Raw genomic sequence first — 18360 nt, forward strand, 5'->3', positions numbered from 1 at the left:
GGAAATGGCAATTTATGTAAATGTATTTTAAAATAGAGTAAAATTATTTTATTTAGTTTTCATTTCTGAACAGTATTTATCCACCAAGGATGAATTACAACTCCAGTACCAAGATTAAAAATAGTCTTTCATAATTTGCTTTGATAAATTATAGATTTTTTTAATGTCAAAAATACTCACCAACGCTGAAATAGTTTAATAAAGTCTAACAGAAATGTCATAATCTGTTCAAACTACGTCTGAGAAAACTTAGGTAGAGGTACCAGTTGCAACATGAACATTTACCTGCCAATTGAATAAATGACTTAAAAATTCCTCAACTATCTGCATTTTAGCTCAGTTATGCAAGGTTAAGTTCTTTTTCAGTTCAGTTTAATGCCTAAATAAATACCAGAGAATACAAAAGCAAAAAAAGTTTTAAATGCCACAGGTCAACCATTAAAAGAAGACTGCTCCCAGCTTCAGCAACTTTTGCTTTCACTCCTTTATGAAACTTCATTATAATTGGTCAGCAGAGCCAAGTAGAGAGATTAGGGCAGAATGTCTGTTCCAGGCTTAATGGTAATGCAGACACAGCCAAGACTAGCACATTTTTACACAGGGCTTCTGTATTCAGCTTTTTTTGCAAAAAGGAAATACTTTATCCCTTTGAATCCACACTGGCAGGTAGACAAGTATTTTTTGGCTAGTACATGCTAGGAAGCATTTACTTTCTTCTTATAGGTAGAGCAACCAGAAAAATACTTCTGCAGGAATTGCTCCGTCATGCCACAGAGCAGACAGGTTCGAGGCGCTCAACTCCAGCTCCTGGCAGCCCTGCAGATTTCAGCCAGACTGGGACAAGAACCACTCTGCTTCCCCACAATGATTCTGACAGCAGGAATTTTGAGGTGAGGTAGCTTAACAAGAGCTATACTATTGATTCCAAATTTCTGATTAAAAACACCCAAAAGACAGCAGACTACCTTTCCACAGGACACCTAATTTCAGTAAAAAAAAGTATTTTTGCTGAAATTTTCAGAATTGTGATTCATTCTTTTCCTGCAGTGAGGTTTCCAGTCTTTCACTTTCATCTTTTAAAAAAGTATAATTACAGCTCATTGCACTTTTTTATTCTTATTTGTTTATGTAAATCCTACTCGGACTGAAAGTCAACCAGCATTAATGGCATTGAATAATGCATTGAATTAATGGCATTCTTCTTGAATATACCCTCAATACTCCTAAAAGAAGGCGCTTATTCTTGTTCAAAAGACATTATCTGCAGAATTATTTTACAATTTAATTCTTAAAAATGACTCAATTCAGACTCCAAAAACAGGTGCCATTTTGCATCACTCAAGTCTTCTCCTCCTTCTAGACATTCTTGGTGTTAAAACTGCCATTAAATATTTTAATACTTCAAATAGAAAACTGGTCTTCAGAACAATCCTACTGCCAACTTAACAATGGACAGAGCACAATTTAATTTGGATTTTAGGGTCTTGGAATACCGACCCAAACTATGGAAAAGGAACGTACAAGTGTTAGAACATAGACATTTTAGGCTTTATGGTCTGGGAATATCAGTGGGAAAATAAACAAAGCACATTTTTGAACAGGCATAGCACTTCTGAAGCAGTGCCCCCTGCCTGCATAAGAACATGGTATGAATTCACATATTCTCAAAAAGAATAGGGTCACAAAACTTTATGTATTTCTGTAGCAAGCCCATTTTCTTGAGGCAGCTTGTGGGACTCAACTTGAAAAAGAAAAGCGGTTATCCTCCTTCTATCTAGCCAGTATCTACATTCAAAATTTTCAACATTCAGAATAGCTGGATTCAAGACGACAGACTGCACACTCACTTGTAATATCCATTCCAGCAGTTCAGAGACCTCACCACCAGATATTTGGGGCAACATCAGATCCTGTTCCACAAACATACTTGAAGGTAAAAGAAAACCATGCCAAAAATGTTATTCTTTATGAATTATTTTAATTAACTGAATATGAAGTGACAAACACAGTTCAAGGAAAAAAACACAAAACCAGCCCCACCAGCTGCTGACAGAAGATAAAGATACAAGAATAGCTGAGGACAATTTGAGGGCAAAGAAGAAAGCATAGTGAGAGATAATCATTCTTGCCAAGAATATCAACCAAATAACCAAATCACATAATAGTTTAAATTCACGTCAAGTGCTTAAATAAGGTCTCTGGTTTTTTTCTTAACACGGTGAGTACACAGAACAATAGGGAATGGGCTATCCCTGAATTTTTGACATCAGGTCCTATAGAGCATATTCCAGATTTCTCCAAATACTGGAGATAAAGGTGGCTAAAAAGAGAAGCAGAGAAAGTGAAGACCCTTTGTTTACCCAGCCAGGTGTCAGATATGGAATGTGTTTTCTACCCCAGAATCTTTGGCATAGGTTCTTTTTCAATGTCTGCGCGAGTGCTTTAATCCCATGACTGTGAAGGTTGCTGCAGTCAGTTTCTCATACACTAGAAACATAAGAGCAGCAGTAAGGACTGTCTGCAGGAGCTTTGCTTCAAGGCCTTTGTAGAGTCCCACTAATCCGAAACGCCTAAGGAGGAGAAAAAAAAAAAAAAAACCAAACAAGAAAACAAGCATGAATACCTTTCTGAAAGTAATTCAGTACACTACAAAGAAGAATCAATATCACAAGTTAATGACCAACTGTAGGAATCTTAAACCCAGTCTTGACCTTGAGCAAGCTATGTTTAGTAGTATTTTAAAGAAAAAATTCTGCAGAAATTTAAGGTATTTTGTGCAAGAAGCCTGCTTCAAGTTCAGAGGCGGAATGAATTAGTATCCATATGTATCCTTATGTATCCTTGATGTCACTTACTGTACAGACATTTAGGATTGTGGGCTCTACAATGTATTACAAAAAACATTTTGACTCAAATATCAAGTTTAAGGGAGGCATAAGGAAACAAAATCCAGACCCAGCAACGTTTTCAAAATATCAATAATATGCAAGTCTTCTCTATTGTAGTAGGATAAGTAACATGCAAAAGCTCACCTCACTCTCTGTTGAAGAAGGTAAAGAACATTTCTAAGACTGCCCAGTGTTCGGTTCTCTGGGTTCAACCTGTGGCGTCCGAACTGAAAAAAAGGAAGAGTATTTTGTTGCACTGTATTATTTCCCCACTGTGCTTAGCAGAGAACACCATACATGCATGAAATCTGGAGAGCCTATCCTAAACATCTTTGAACATTTTCCACATTTTATGACTATCAGTAGAGAACAGAGGCCAAAGCTCACACTGCAAACATTAAAACTGTACATACTATTCTAATTTGGTTTGGTTTTAAGATGGATTCTAGCAAATATTTCCTCTCTTTCAGTTGCTCTGGAGGAAGCAGTTTTCAAGATCTCAACAGCATAATTTGCAGAGTCTTAGTAGGGATATGACACTCAAAGCAAGTTCTTTCTGGCTTTATCAGCTTTCACTTCACAAAGATTCAGACCCTCACACATCTGCAAATCACTAATACACTGAGATTACATAGCTGAACACAAAATTTATCTGCCCAGCAATGGTCTTGGAGCACTTAAGTGTGAACAGCTGCGGATGAACTCAAACTTGTTTCATCTACCTACCTGGCCCAAATTATATTTCTCTTTTACTCACTGCACTTGCTTATCCCCAAGCTGGTTTGCAGTAGGCATGATAGCTGCTGCTGTAGAGTTAAACTCGCAATTTCAGCAACTCCTTTTCTAGCATTCATTGATATTTTATTTGATACAGGTTGATAGTACTGTCAGCAACCTGTAACAATGCATTATTAATATACAAGAGCCGGCACACTTGTATTTGTAACAGCATAGCCTATTAGCTTTTGAAGGCTGTATTAAGATTCTGTGCTAAGAAAGGTGAACTTGAGCAACTGCACGTTGGATGAGTTTTTCCCCAGAACATTTTCAGGCAACTGCTATTTCTTACATGTAAGAAATTACCATTGACAGTAGGTAAAGTTTGACAGCACCAGCAGCATGCTAGCAGAATGTTAGCAGAATCTCCTGTTATTACGTAAATATACACTCAAAATTCACAATCTTCTCATCAGCAACTACCCATCTGATATTGACAAATCAATGTTAAGAACTATTGTCACCAACTCAGACACGCCCCCCAAAAGTTGCTAAGTAGGTTCCAAGTTACAGTGTCAGTCATTGCCCAAATTACTCATAGGCTTCCACACGACACCACCATTACGTGCCTCATTCTCCTCTTTTCTCCACCACTGGACAATTTTTGTACTACAAACAAAGGGTTATTAAGAGAGAAGAAAATCATTAATTTTTCACTAGGATGCTAACACTCCAGTGTTTACTGCAGAAGACTTCCCAAAGGGATTAGCATTTTCTATGAAAGAGAAAAAAATACTTCAGTTTTAAAGAGAACTTTATCATCTGGGATCACTGAGAACATTAATGGTATTGCTGTACCTCCAGAGGCAAATTTAATTTATCTGCTCTTTACTGACACATAGGCTAAAGAAGAGTTTCACTACATGAGTAACACCAGTGTCACATAGTTTTAATGACTGGGAGAAGGACATACCAAATGGCAAAGCTGGAAGCTGCTACCATTATCAATTACACAGAATAACTGTTCACTATATGGCAGTTAGAAGAGAACTGTGACAAAGAGTTGAAAGCAAAGGTGTAGAGACTTTATACAAAGAGCCCTAATAACTTTCAAAAAAGAGTAAGTTTCTAAAGGTTTAAAGTTAAAAAGAAAAAAAAAGTCCTGTACTACTTTGATGACAGAACTTAGTTATGATGTGTAAGTTTATATTCATAATATTGAGCTTATATTAGTTTGTGTGCAAATCTGCTAAAATTGTTTTAAAAAGCACCTGCAACTATATGGCTTTTTTCATGCAGAATATTAGTTCTGAAAATATTAAGCCTTTACTCATAAGCTTTTTTCCAACATCACTTAGTGTGAATGACAAAAACTTCATCAACTACAACAATGCCAGCTTTAGATTAGAAAACACATCACAAAATAGAGCAAGTCTGAAATGGACAGCACAGATGTCAAAGACATTTTTACTGTCCTCAACAGATGTGTTCAGGGCTCCTGGCTATTCTTTCAGAAAGCAAAGAGACAGAAGTCATCCCTAAGTGACTGCAGAACTAGAGACAGGGACCTTGTGCTCCCCATCATCACAGGGAGAGGATGGACTGGCACTGGATTTCTTTTTTTTTTCTTTTTACATTGGCATTAAGAGTCAGAAAAATTTTGTTCAAAAAGCTAAATAGAGACAGAAAAAACACGAAGCCTCAAGATTGTAACCACTTCTCTAAGAACCATGGAAAGGAACAAGGGCTGAAGCTGTTCAGTGGCTGCAGCCCTCTGAAACCTGCACTGCTGTGCAATGCTCAAGCTAAAACAGAGCACTCGAACTTTACTTCCAGTTCTCCTTCACACCAGGAGAAAACAGGAGCATCACAAATTAAAAACAGACTGATGTTGCAATTTATTCAAGCAGAGCTATTTTTGTTTAAATGTTTTCCTGTATCTGCCACTCCAGTAAAAGAAGTCTGTGTGATTAGTTTAGCTACTACTGAGATGTGTCCAGGCTGTTAAAACAGGATAAGGCATTGAAAGAAAGCACTAGTTCAGCTGATCAAAAATTACAAAAACTTCAGAAAAGATGACTGCTGACAAAGTTACACAGTAAGTATATTCAAGTCCTCTTGCTTTGAAATATAGCATCCTATCTTTTTACAGATTACAAAAAATCAAGATACCTTTACTGCACTCTAATTAGAGAGCTACAAATTATTACAAAACTTGCTTGAAAATTACTTTTTTCAGATGAACAATTAACATAAAAATTCCCATCTTAGAGAGGTCTGAAAAGTGATATTCTTAGCACAGAAGACTTGTTTCCAGTAATTCAACTCATTCTCCAAATTTGTCCAAGTGTTAGAACATACACAATGGCTTTACTGTACAGGCAAGTTAAGGCTCCTCCTTACTTCGGAAAATATATTTCATGTGGAAACACATTAATATTTAACACACAAATTAAAGTACAATATGCTTATGCATGGCCAGGTCTCCTTCCCTCCTACTCCCCAATTTTGTCTTGTGTCAATATTACAACAACATTGGTACACTCTGAAGGCAGCAGCATTATCCAGCCTCTGTACAAATCGCAAAGAAGAATAAATGCAAGTGTTTCCATTACCACTACAATTAGTCTACATGGCCAGACAAGTTGTTAAAGGTATAATTTATGAGGGAGCTCAGCTTCCCCTGATGAATCTTATCCTGGATACTGACAAGGTCAGACCACCATCTAAACAAAAAATCTATGAACCGATTTTTTTTTTTTTAATTACCATAGGCTATCTGGAAACAGACTGGTTTTAGAAGATTTAATTTTAACTTCCCACTTGAGACATTTTCCATTTATATTCCAAGAAATAAATATACATTTTTGTAGTGCCTAAAAGCAGTTCAATGCATCAGCTTCTGTGGGATACTGTACCAACACAATACACTGGCAATCCTACCAGCTACTTGAAACAAATGTGCACCAGTATACCAAGCTCAGTCAAAACCAAAGAGGAAAGTCATTCTAATCAGTGAGCTGCACTGGGAAAAATGCCTCCCAAAACAATAGGTCCATTAACACATATATAAAGAAGCCATGTGAACAAGGCTTGCATGATACAGACCAAGTCAGAGGCAGAGTTACCATGAAATGAAATTATTACTTACCCGCAGAATTGACTGAACTGTCTGCAGAGGATAAGTGAGGGTGGTGGCAACTGCTTTGGCTATTGCACCAATAACAAAAGCATCCAAAGATGTGAGCTGTTCAATAGATAAAGAAAAAATTTATTTCCACGTAGTACCAAAACAGCCAATTATCCATTTGTATTTGGGGATTCTGTACTGGTACCTGCTACCAGATTATCTAAGGATCTTTGGCATAAAGATTTCATGAAATCTCAGGGTCTTCTCATTTTCAAGAGCTGGTTATGGTTCAACTAATTTACTCTCCCACATCTTAAGGTTATTTGTAAATTCCACCGGTTTTTGCATTCCTCAATATAACTAGATTACTACAACACAGTTGATATAAAGCCACACAATCAGAGCACTTCAAAGCACCAAGAGCAGACAAAAGATAAGGAAGCATCATCTAAACATATCATCAATCAATAAGCATCTCAGTTTTTGCAACAGTGAAACCAAAAAAAGTCATATGGTGCTTGTGAAAAGGCGACAGCAAAAGATTACTTAAACGTCACTCTGTATTCCTGAGACATAATCACTACACTCCCAGGCAGAAGTTTAGTCTTGATGCCATAGGCTAAAAATCTCATCCCCTTTTAGTTAAGAACCCCTGCTGAAGCCCACACTTCTTCAGGATGCACCAAATACATTGTTACAGCCTATGCTGATTATATTGCATCTCAGTCTAACAGTGTGAATTAAGCACTGAACATAAACAGATGTCCATATTAAAACACGCTCAAATTATATTCTAAAATATATTGATTGCAATCAAAAATACACTCACACATGTACATCTTTAAAAAGGTCAACATGATATATTTAAGACAACCAGGAAACAACCAAACAGGAAAAAAAATGTTATTCAAAATAAAAATTACCATCCCTAGCTAAAAAAAAAAAAATATTTCTCCTCTTCATTGATCATGGACAAAGAAACGCCCTAATTTGAGGTGGAACTAAGTAATTTAAAAGAAACACATAAATAAGTATGTTATTAGCCAACAAGAAAATAACAATGCAGATGGAAGCTAAGGTCATGATTCAAAAAATGTGCATAATGTAACTGAGTAGATCCATCAGGTACAAATGGGGGGCTACAGCTGCAGTATTAACTAAAGACAGTAAAAAACCCAAGCTTCATTGATGATGCAAAATCTCATGTAAAAATAATTTCACTATGTCTTGGGGAAAAACAAGATGGTTTGCTAACATAACAGTATGACCTAACATTCTAAAATCACAAATTAACAACAAAGCATCATATCTTAAAGATATATTATGTTATGATGTTATCTGAAAATGTAATACAAATGCTTTCCAGTTAGCTGGAACATAAAAGGAACATGAGTTCAGCTGAGATTCTATACCTTATATAGACAACGAAAAAGAGTAAGGAAAAAGAAGAGCAGTATAAAGCAGGGACAGAAAAGTGATTGCACTTCTATTTAGAAAATCAGGAAGGTATTGTTACAATGCTATGTTTAATTCTAGTGCCCATCCTTGGAAAAATTATATTGAAAAATTGAGGCCTTCAAGAAAAAAAGGCTATTATTTACTGCAAAAAGGGTTAAAAGCAGACTTCAAAACAGTATGTAAACACTTACAAAAGATATATTAGAATTGAAATCTCTACTTTAAATCAAGGCCTGTGAACATATGCAAGCAAATGTGGACAAGAGGTTCAGTTCTATTTTAACAGGTAGAAGAATGTTTCACAGGAATTTATTCCCTAGGGACATGAAAGATTCCTCTCATTTCATGATACTCAACCCTTTTTAGACACACTATTAAAAAAAAAAAAACACACTTGAAAACACAAGAACCAAAACCAAACCCACATTCTGAATTTGTTTAAATGATGCATATCAAAAAACCTGTCTTGTAACAGAACATATTCATCATCTGGCCTCAAAACATACTCACTTGCAGCTGCTTTTTCAAAAGCTTTCGTTTAAAGCCTTCATAAAACATAAACTGTATGGCAGGATTGAAGACCAGCAGCAAGGAGGGGAAAGTACCATTCCACAGAGCTAAGACTCCTTCATCTCGTACTATTTGATGAAAGGCATCTGAGAAAAAAGGTGAGGAAAAAGATCACTGACATTTTGAGTACACAACTCTGAATATAAAATATATGAGAAGTTGCTGTTAAAGCCTAATACTCAAAGTGTATAAAAATCTATTGCAGTCCTTTATGCAAACATTTTTATCTTCTATTTTAATCCAGAAGTAAGTGACAAAGGAGGTTCTTGTTTGCATCACCATTAACATAAACAAAACTTACCATCTGCACAGGCAGTCTCCTTTTTTTTTTTTTTTGTTTTACAAGTGTGGCATCCACATTAAGGTCTTCCAAACCTTCTTCAAAATAACAGTAATGTTTATTTGGTTGGTTGGTTTTAAAAGGAGGACAGCCTGAACATGTGAGTGATTAAGAGATTAAGGTAAGTGAAGTTTAATTTTCAGACTGTCCAAACTCAGACTCCTAGCTACTACTTCATGGGGCTCACTACTGCTCCATTATCTGAATGATAACATATCTGCCCTTGCAAAAGATATTTTAGTTACATGGGTGCACACTGAAAATTCTTAATTACCATCACAAATAGCCAAGTCCAGTTTCCTGTAAAACTCAATGACTGCAAAGTGACAGAGTAGCATAGAGATTACAGGATGAAATCAGTTACATGAACAAAAGTCTTTGAAGTCCTTGATACATTTCATTTCATGAACTTCTCTTTGGCTGAAGACAACAACAGGTGCTTACCTATTATGCCTCTGTAATTGGTTGGTACAATGTCTTCATTTCTGAATTTTGCTCCCTGGAGCTTCAGGCGTGTGTTCACTACCCAGAGAGGCGTGGTCAAGAGTACATTCACTACTCCTAATGCAAAATACAGCACACAGAAAATCAGCAAGAAACAGATGATCTCAAATGTTTTCTTTTCCCCTTTTCTCCCCCTGATTCACATGCTACTGAAATTTCTGGTAGGAAGAAGGAATAAAACTAACACAGCATATGGGAAAAGTAAATAGTAATCTGCACCCTAATTCCTGTAGCCTTTGTTCCAAAATATACTTACATGGAATTTTACCAGACATATAGCCAGCTTAAGAATTTCCTTCCTTACTTGCACCAGCTATTCAGATAGTCATTATACCTACACTGAAAGTGTAAGAAACTACCAACTCCTCCCCAACCCCCAAAAAACCACCAAACCCAGAGGACTTTTGTACAGATTTGTTTTTAATCAGCTTGATTCTGTGCATTTGCATGAGCCATAGTACCTGAAGAATATCTCCAGGAAACACAAAGCCTACAGTAGTAACTTTTCACACTGAGCATGCTAGAAAAGTCACTTATATTATCATTCCTTCAAAGAAGGCACTGCATAAGAAGATAGAATAAAAAAGAACATATGGTCCCACTGGACCTGCATCTATCTAGGAACTTTCTGTCACTTTCAGGTGACAACCCTAAACCAAGTCTGAAAACTGACACCCAAATGCTTACACTAAAATTTCTTACCTAATTGAAATTATTTCAAAATTGGCATGTACCTTTTCTTCTGAAAAAAACCCCAACTATCTCCTCTCCCTGCCACTTGTCTTCAGCATCTTAGTGATGATGCTTAGATATCTGGTAAGCACCACACCAGACACAAATATCATACTAAGCCACAAGAGCACTGTGCTTTCTGCCAGAATTCACAACAGGAATGTTCTCTGCATCTCCTTAGGAGGTGGGGATGACACAGAGGAGCAATCAGAAAGAAGTAAGCCTGCATTCAGTGGGAGGCATGAGCACTCAGTGTGGCCTTCCAAAGGACTTCATAAAGTAAATCATTAGATAGAAGATATCAAAAATACATTCTTGACAAAATGGAGACTTTTCAGTATTACCTGCAACAACCCCAAGAACCAAGTCTTTTCCAGTGGTTGAATGCTGACCTTTGACCCAGAGGGTTTTAAGACTATTAAATGTATAAAAATAAACAAAATTGGAGCAGCAAAGGCTGGAGATAACAGGGAACCATCCTCGATATGGTGCCAACCTAATGGAGAGTAAAAAGTCACAGTAAGAAATCAGTGAAGTGTTTATGTGATCTGGCTGATTTTATGTGTTGGTGGAGGATCCCAGAGATACAATGCTGTATGCTACAGGAAGTACTACCTAGATATGTCTTTACCAGCAATGGTAACAAACCATACTTAACTCCTGAGTAAGGAAAAAAAGTATGTGGATTCTCACACAAAATTTAAAAATTGAAGACTAGTTACTGAAATTCATATACTCCACCTAGGAGAGTTTTGCAAGGATGCAACCTGGAGACAGAAGACAGACAGGTGGGAAGAATTTCTAATAAATGCCTTACTGTAAAATCTACAGCAAATTAGTCAGGTAAGTAAGAAAAAGACATTACCTAGTGAAATTTAACTAGATTAATCACAGATTAAAAACTGAATACCATCTAAACCTGTCTTGATTTAGCAATGATTTCGTAACAACTGCCTAGCTCCCTTCTCTGATAGGCTTGATCATCCTGTAAAACAGGGACACTTCAACTGTCCTACAGTCCCAACACGTTCTACAACACATTCAAAAAAAGATACTTATACCCACCTTCACTGGAGTTGCACAGAACACGTAGAAAACTGGTATCATCTTAAAAGCATAAAAAAATCACCCCAACCCCAGTAATTATGGAGGCTCTTTAGAATTCACTAAAATACTGGGAGTACACAGAATTTAAGGATCTCCAGTAAGACTGTAAAAGACGCAAGGCTGGTAAACACCACATCTGACTTTTCTTAAAATGTAAATGCAACTTTTTCATCTCAAATCCGTCAAGTGCTTCTCCCTCCCATGTAGCTGGGAATACACCTTATTGTTACAACTGCTTCTGAAGTTGCAGGCTTAGCTAACCATACAGTTACAAATTAACTGAATATGAAGTTATTCATAAACCAAATTAAAACACTTCTTATATTACCTATCTCTTCAATGCTGGAAAAGAAAGAGAGAAACATCCTCTACGGATTATGTCCTCTAACTGAGTGTTAGTTTGGGCTTGGTTGATTTATTAAGAACAACTTCTGATGACTTTCAAATGAAATATCTTGTAGTGCAAAACATGAAACTAAAACAAAACCCATGAGTTTATTTTAATGACTTAAGCTGTCAGTAGTAGCATCCATGATTCACTGCAGTCTTGAGAAAAATTTTGCGTACACTAGTCAACACCTTTCAGATCACCTAGAAAAGTTTGGAAGTTCAGGGAAGAAAGCTGTCTGATAAAGTTCTGCATGAAGTCCTTTAGCTTAACGTATTTGCTTTATCTAGACGAGAGAAACAGCCTCACAAAGTATGGTAATGAGACAAGACTCTACAAGCTAATGTGAACAAAATGTTTATGATTTCTCATATTTCAGATCTGTTGTTGTTTGGACTTTGTTACTTCACACACATCTCTAACTTAGTACCATTGCTTTGCCAGGCCTTCCCAATACCTTTGGAAGAAGCAATGTTCCTCTCTTAAGGATGTTCCTTCCTCTTCTGGATTTTTCTCTTTCACAGGCAAAGTGGGATGACCACTTTTTCGGTCTTTCCACCTCAGTTAACTACTTCATTTTTCTTGATTACTTTTGTCTTTCTTTTATTTTTTAATTGAAGTTTACTTGCCACCTTCATGTTACAGAGGTAATGGGGGAATGTGAACAAGAAAGATCAGCTGGCAGAGAACTCTTCATGCATACATCTGCTCAAGTTCAAAGGTGACACAGCATTACAGGCCAAGTTAAACTTTTGTCAGCTTTAATATCCTGGAAGCACTCGTCTACTTAGGAGTTCCAGGGATTCAGTTAGGAAAATACTTCTAACAAGGACAGGCATAAAATTGTTTTCCCCAGCCAGCTCAGCTCAGACTATGACAAATAATAAAGCACAGCACAGCTGAAAGTTAACTGGTTTTAGATAGATGTTGAATCCCACCAGCATAAAGTGCATTGGTGTTTAGTTCTACATGCTTAGGAGAAGATAAAGACCTTCCCACTGGGAAACATGTCTCAGTTCTCTTGAAAGTGGCTCAGTTGTCCAGGAGTTTCATCCTGGTTATTGAGAAATTGACACACCCAAGAATCCAGGTAGATAAAGCTGGTTTATCAGGTATATATGAAAGTACATTTGCATTTCTGAGGAGGCACAGCTACCTCACTAATGAAGGCATAGTTACATCACTGAACAGATCAATTGCATAAGGTGCTCAAAAAAGTTAATCCTAGTTTGCTAAAGACGAACACATAAGATTATGCAAGTCATACCACATTTGTGTGGAGACATTTCAACCTGGAATAAAAATCTGTCCACACAGATACAGGCTAAATGTTCCACTTTAAAAGCATATTCAAAATAGTTTTAGAGTTTATCTATGAGAAGACAAACAGAAAATCAGTATCTACTCACAGGCCTTCCTCTTTGATTATTTCCAAAAGGACAGCCGGTGTTGTCTTTGATTTCCGCTTCTCATCAACTGGAAAGCAAAACAATGAAACTTTTAAGATGATTCAAATTTTTAGCACTCTTTTTCAAGTCCTTATCCTTGCAATTCTGAATATATCCTACAAGCATGTGTTTCTTCTTCCTCATAAAGGATAGAAATACCCTATTTCTCCTTATTTTCATGTGCTAGGTAAGACAACTTACTTTTTTATTCTTCCTCAGAGTGACAGGTTCTGTTGTGCTCCAGAGTATCTATAATTACCAGTTGCTAATAGTTGTGACATGAACTGAAAGTAGGTTCCCCTTAAGTAGAGAGCTAAAATTGGGCCTGCCTAACTGCTCTCGAAATTATGCCTTGGACAGCAGAGTAGCACTGGTAGCAGAGCAATCTCCTACAGCTCATCTGCAAATAGCTAAGCCTTAGCAAAACAGTCTCTTCCAGCACTGAAAGCTATTCATTTCTCAACCACATACTTCTGACAACCTGGCTGATAATCTCTCTCCAGTTCTTAACAGAACTTTAGTCATAGTTCTAAAATGCTTGTTGAGTCTGTGACTTTTGATTAGAAAATAGAGTTTTAGAACAAAACAGTTTATGTCCCAGATGCATTTCTGTAAATATTGAATATTCCTAATCCCAATTCTAACCCTGATTTTTCCCTTTAAACCATCCTCTAGAATAATTCTAGACTTGTTTATCATTATATTACCCCTGCATTTTGAAGTGTTCTCAGCAGCCAAAAACAACAACACACAAATATAATCCTATGCAATCTTGCATCTTTGTTTTTGTCTTTGGTCTTAAATACTCATTTAAAAGTCAGAGAGTACACAGCTAATTAAAAGGTTGCCCAACTTTCAAAAGGGAGAATTACCTCCAGCTGGAAAAACAGTGTTACTGTGACACAAGTAAGATTCCTGCTCATGTAGAACATCCTCCCCACAACCACCCTTACAAGTGCCCAGGCCAAGATGAACAGAAATGCCCATGTATGAAGAAACTAGATTTTGACACTTACCCTGAAGTCTAAGCCTAGCTGTATCCAAAGGAAAAAATACAGTCATTGCAGTCATACTGCCCTGAAAAACAAAATAAACTGGCTGTATAGTGTATCAGATGCTTATACAGAGCCTGCTAGACTCTTCGTAACCCTTCACTTCTCACACACCAATCAGGCTGCTGAGTAAGTTTAAAAAGGTGATAAACTCTACACATAACACATTTTTTGTCCAATACTTATAAATGAGGGTTATTTTTCTCTTGCATTAGATCAAGACCAAAATTAAAACCATTAAAAGCTTTTCGCCAAAAGAGAAAGTTTTTGAAGCCTGAAAGTTGATCTAGTGGCATCAGAAAATAAACACTTAAATTTCTCTACCTGCCATTAGCCTCAAAAAGGCCCTGGCTTGGTAGAAACCTGTTTTCCATGCATCAGGTGGCTGCTAAAGCTGTGGCACCTCTTCTATTAGTGGCCATGCAAACTGTTTAAATGGTGGGAAGGTCTGGAATATAGCAAGTCGCTCAATGCTGTGTTTAAACTACAGTGCACAGTGTGACTTGAGCTTTCCTACAGCTGTCTTTTGCCATACATTTAATGGCATACTGGAAATGGAAATACACATCTGGAAATACTCCAGCTCCTCAGCAGGCTGTTTGGACCTAGCTCTACAACAAGCAACAGAGGACTAATTTTCTGGTGGTGTTTCCACACTAAAACAATTCTGGGTTGAAGTCTTAACCAGACTTACATTTCTCCAGTTTTTGTAATACTAGGTAGCATATGTAAGACTTGGCCACAATTACCTGGTTATTTTAACCCATTTAAGTTTGGGCTCCTGCCAAAACAGTTCATTCTGCTCTCCCATGTACTTGTCCTGTGTTGTATTATTCTCACCTACCATGTACCCAGCTGGACAGCAAGTGAATGAATGAACCCATCTGACTGAATAGTTCTAAAAAGTCTATCTCAGTTAGAAGGTTAGTGCCAGCACAAAAAAGTATCAGAAAGAGCCACAATGCTCTTCCTAATGAGAGCGGCATTACTGCAATTTTGAATACAGCCTCAAAACACAGTTACACCTACACACAGAACAAGACTGCACAGACACTACAACTTCCAACTTTCCCCTGCTTCTATCCTCCCAAAGTGAGATTTATCCTGGAGCTTAGCCTCAATGCAATGCACCATGCAGCAGCAACACATACACACACTTGCACTCAAAATTACAAAATGGAAATGAGGAAACAGTCGGGTAGTGTCACACAGGAGACAATGGATGTGTGGCCACAAGACACAGAACAGTCTATTTCAGTTGGAAAGGATTTGCAATGATCACCTAGTCCTGCTGCCCCCACCCCACTTCAGGGCTGACCTAAAGCAAAAGCATGTTAAGTGCATTTCCCAAATACCTCTTAAACACTGACAGGCATAGGGCACTGACCACCTCTCTCAGCACCTCTCTCTCTATTCCAGTGCTTGACTGCCAAACTGACTTAAAACTTATATGGAACTATAGTTTAAGAGACTGTCATGAGATAACTAAACTGACCTAACAGATTATTGCACATAAAAACCAATTTGTACTCTCTCCCCTTCTTTTGCTAAATTGAGGGAAATAGAAAGCCAAGTTACATTTCTCTTAGGTTTATAAAAGGAACAACTCAACTACATGATGAGGAGGCTGCCAGAAGCATCATACGGAAGAGACAGGATTTCATGGCTAGAAGAAAGGAAAAGAGGAGTAAGCAGGACCAGTCCTTCCCACAACAACAGAAGCCCTCAAGAGGGACGTAGATTTCTTGCTAAACTGCATTGAGACCACCAGGTAAAATTACACTAGTGAGTGCAGAACAGATGCTGCCATGTATTACCCTGCACTGCTGGAAGGGTGAGGCTTCACTGTCAGCCTTCCCACCACCGCCCTGTCAGCAGAAGATCTTGGTAGTTTGCCAAGTCACATTACCCCTGAATAATCACAGGGACAGGTACAGACTGGTTTGTGTAATCCCAGGCTCTTGGTCAACTGTGCACCATTGCTTCCTTCAATCTGGCAGCATAACTTTCCGGGCACCTACACAGTGATGCAGACACAGAAACTAATCTGGCTGAAAAACAACTTTTTCCACTGGGCTACTTCTTCAGTCACATCAGTTCACTGACCAGTCACAGCACCCAATAAACAACTGGGCAGTAGCCAAGAGGTGGCCAGAACAAATGGCCTGAGATGACTGCTGCCAAGAAGATGTGTGCAGGACCACAGCCTGAAGCTTGGCTTTACAAAAAATAGTAGTAACAAAAAACGTGTAACATATTAAAAAATTTAACTGTGATTTGTCAGCCACCATTCAGCCAATGAAGCAGCCTGACTGTTCTATAATATTCCCACAAAATTCTCATTCCTATAGCTTTTGCAATAGGAATATTATGTTGTAGCAACATGCTAAAGAGTTAAAGAATACTCATGTAATTCAATTAAAGTTCACAGGAAATCAAGCACTGTTTTGTGTTGGGGTTTTTTTTTTACTGCTCACAAAACTTTCCTACAATTCAAATTTGACTAGGTTGCCTAGAAGGTATATGAACTTTCAGTATACTAGAATACAAACAAAAGTTATGTCGTGGTCTGACATTTGTTTCTGATGTATTAGCTCAACACAGTCTGAGGTTATGGCTGGATTGATAAATTTGGTTCACACCACAAACTTTGTTCAGGGGCACAACCTTACTACAGCAATCTGTATTTGAAGGAAGAAGCTAACAGCAAGGTCTAGAAAGTATCACTGACTTCTGTAGAAGCCAGCAAAAGGAAAATGGGTAGTATTTCAATAATGAGATTATTTGAGAAAGCTCCACTTTTTGAAAGTGGAAACAAAATCCCCACTGCCTTTGATGTTTAAGTAAACAGACTTAAAACAATTTGAAGAGCAAACAAGAACCTTGTGTTTATTTATAATAAAACCAAAACTTCCCTTAAAATCTTGTTTTACCTTTTAGAATCAGCCTTTATAACTGAATCACTGAATTGTCAGGATTAGAAGGTATAACCCCCCCCACCAAAGCAGTGTCACCCAGAGCAGGTGACATAGGAATGCCTCCAGGTGGGTTTTGAATGTCCCTAGAGAGGGAGACTCCATGACCCCCCCCTCCCCCGGGCAGCCTGTTCCAGTGTTTATCGTTCAATAACATTTAGCAACTTTCATCCTAAAAGAGACACGAGGAGTTCTTTCTATCCATCAATATGCCAAATCCAACATGATACATGCACTAAAATTCTTAATCTGTTGGAAGCAGAAGGCTGATTTACTATTTAGAGCTAGCACTCTGAAAAGAAAAATTCAAGGGCTGGGCACACTAGGAAATCTACATAAATTAAATGCGACTTTTCAATTTACAAGCACCACACGAAAAATTAAATTCAGCAACCGACACAAACCTCCTCCGGGTGCACTAAGCTCGCCTCACACTTTGATTAGCACCTATGCGCCGCCTCACCCTCCGCAGCTCTAAGCACTTACGAGGCCGTGGCAGGAGGACGACGCCGGGTACGGCTCTCGGATTACACAGCTGAGGCGCTGCCCCTCTGCCCGAGCTCAGATTTTCACCGCTGAAGGATGCCCAGCTCCGGATGCGCCAACCCGCCTTCCTGAGGGGCAGCTCCCCGCAGCTCCCGCTGGCTCAGAGGCGGCTCCGGCTGCTCAGCCCCGCTCAGGCCTCCAGCCCGGCCAAGCCCCGCGCCGGCTCCCCGGCCCATCCCGGCCGAACAAAGGGACCCGCGCCCCCCGCCAGGCCAGCGCGGCCGCTCCGCCTGCCGGGCCCCCCGCCCGGCGCCGGTCCGCTCGCTCACCACGGCGCCGGACACGGCGTGCACCAGGCTCTCGTAGGAGGCGACGGACGACATGGCAGCGGCTCTCGGCGGCGGCTGCTCCGCCCGGCCCGGCGGCCCCGCGGCCCCGGCCAGCTCTGGGCTGCCGCGCCACGCCCCCGCGCCCGCCATGGCGCCCGCCCCGTCACGTGCGCCCGCGGCCCCGCCCCGCGCCCGCCCCGCGCCCGCCCCGCGCGCCCGCCCCGCGCGCCCGCCCC

The 18360-nt window shown here is 39.0% G+C and overlaps 1 protein-coding gene across 3 annotated transcripts; it reads right to left on the minus strand.

Annotated features, from left to right (window-relative positions):
- Nucleotides 1-1956: 1956 nt before the first annotated feature.
- SLC25A17 (solute carrier family 25 member 17) lies at nt 1957-18296 on the minus strand. 3 transcript variants are annotated; one of them, XM_085570403.1, is made up of 10 exons: nt 18125-18257; nt 15950-16000; nt 14299-14359; nt 13244-13310; nt 10684-10835; nt 9548-9664; nt 8704-8849; nt 6757-6852; nt 3033-3115; nt 1957-2570 (listed from the first exon to the last, which is right to left on the minus strand). In XM_085570403.1, the coding sequence occupies exons 3-10, from the start codon at nt 14351-14353 to the stop codon at nt 2423-2425; spliced, it is 864 nt and encodes a 287-aa protein (XP_085426529.1). In that variant the 5' UTR covers nt 14354-14359; nt 15950-16000; nt 18125-18257; the 3' UTR covers nt 1957-2422. The 3 variants fall into 3 exon arrangements, with proteins under 3 accessions (XP_085426529.1, XP_021408472.3, XP_021408474.3); XM_021552797.3 differs by lacking the exon at nt 15950-16000 and having other exon boundaries at nt 18125-18296; XM_021552799.3 differs by lacking the exons at nt 15950-16000; nt 18125-18257 and adding an exon at nt 17796-18077.
- Nucleotides 18297-18360: the final 64 nt, after the last annotated feature.

The sequence above is a fragment of the Lonchura striata genome, chromosome 1A (genome assembly GCF_050655825.1).
Source record: "Lonchura striata isolate lonStrDom1 chromosome 1A, ASM5065582v1, whole genome shotgun sequence".
Classification (NCBI taxonomy): domain Eukaryota; kingdom Metazoa; phylum Chordata; class Aves; order Passeriformes; family Estrildidae; genus Lonchura; species Lonchura striata.

What these genes read in the sequence shown, in the direction of transcription:
- SLC25A17 (XM_021552797.3), bottom strand. Translation starts at nt 18,274, where the DNA reads ATGGCGGGCGCGGGGGCGTGGCGCGGCAGCCCAGAGCTGGCCGGGGCC. An exon ending in ACGCCGTGTCCGGCGCCGTG is followed by an intron (nt 14,360 to 18,124) that starts GTGAGCGAGCGG and finishes TTTGTTTTTCAG; the next exon opens with GGCAGTATGACTGCAATGAC. An exon ending in CAATTACAGAGGCATAATAG is followed by an intron (nt 8,850 to 9,547) that starts GTAAGCACCTGT and finishes CTTTTTTCTCAG; the next exon opens with ATGCCTTTCATCAAATAGTA.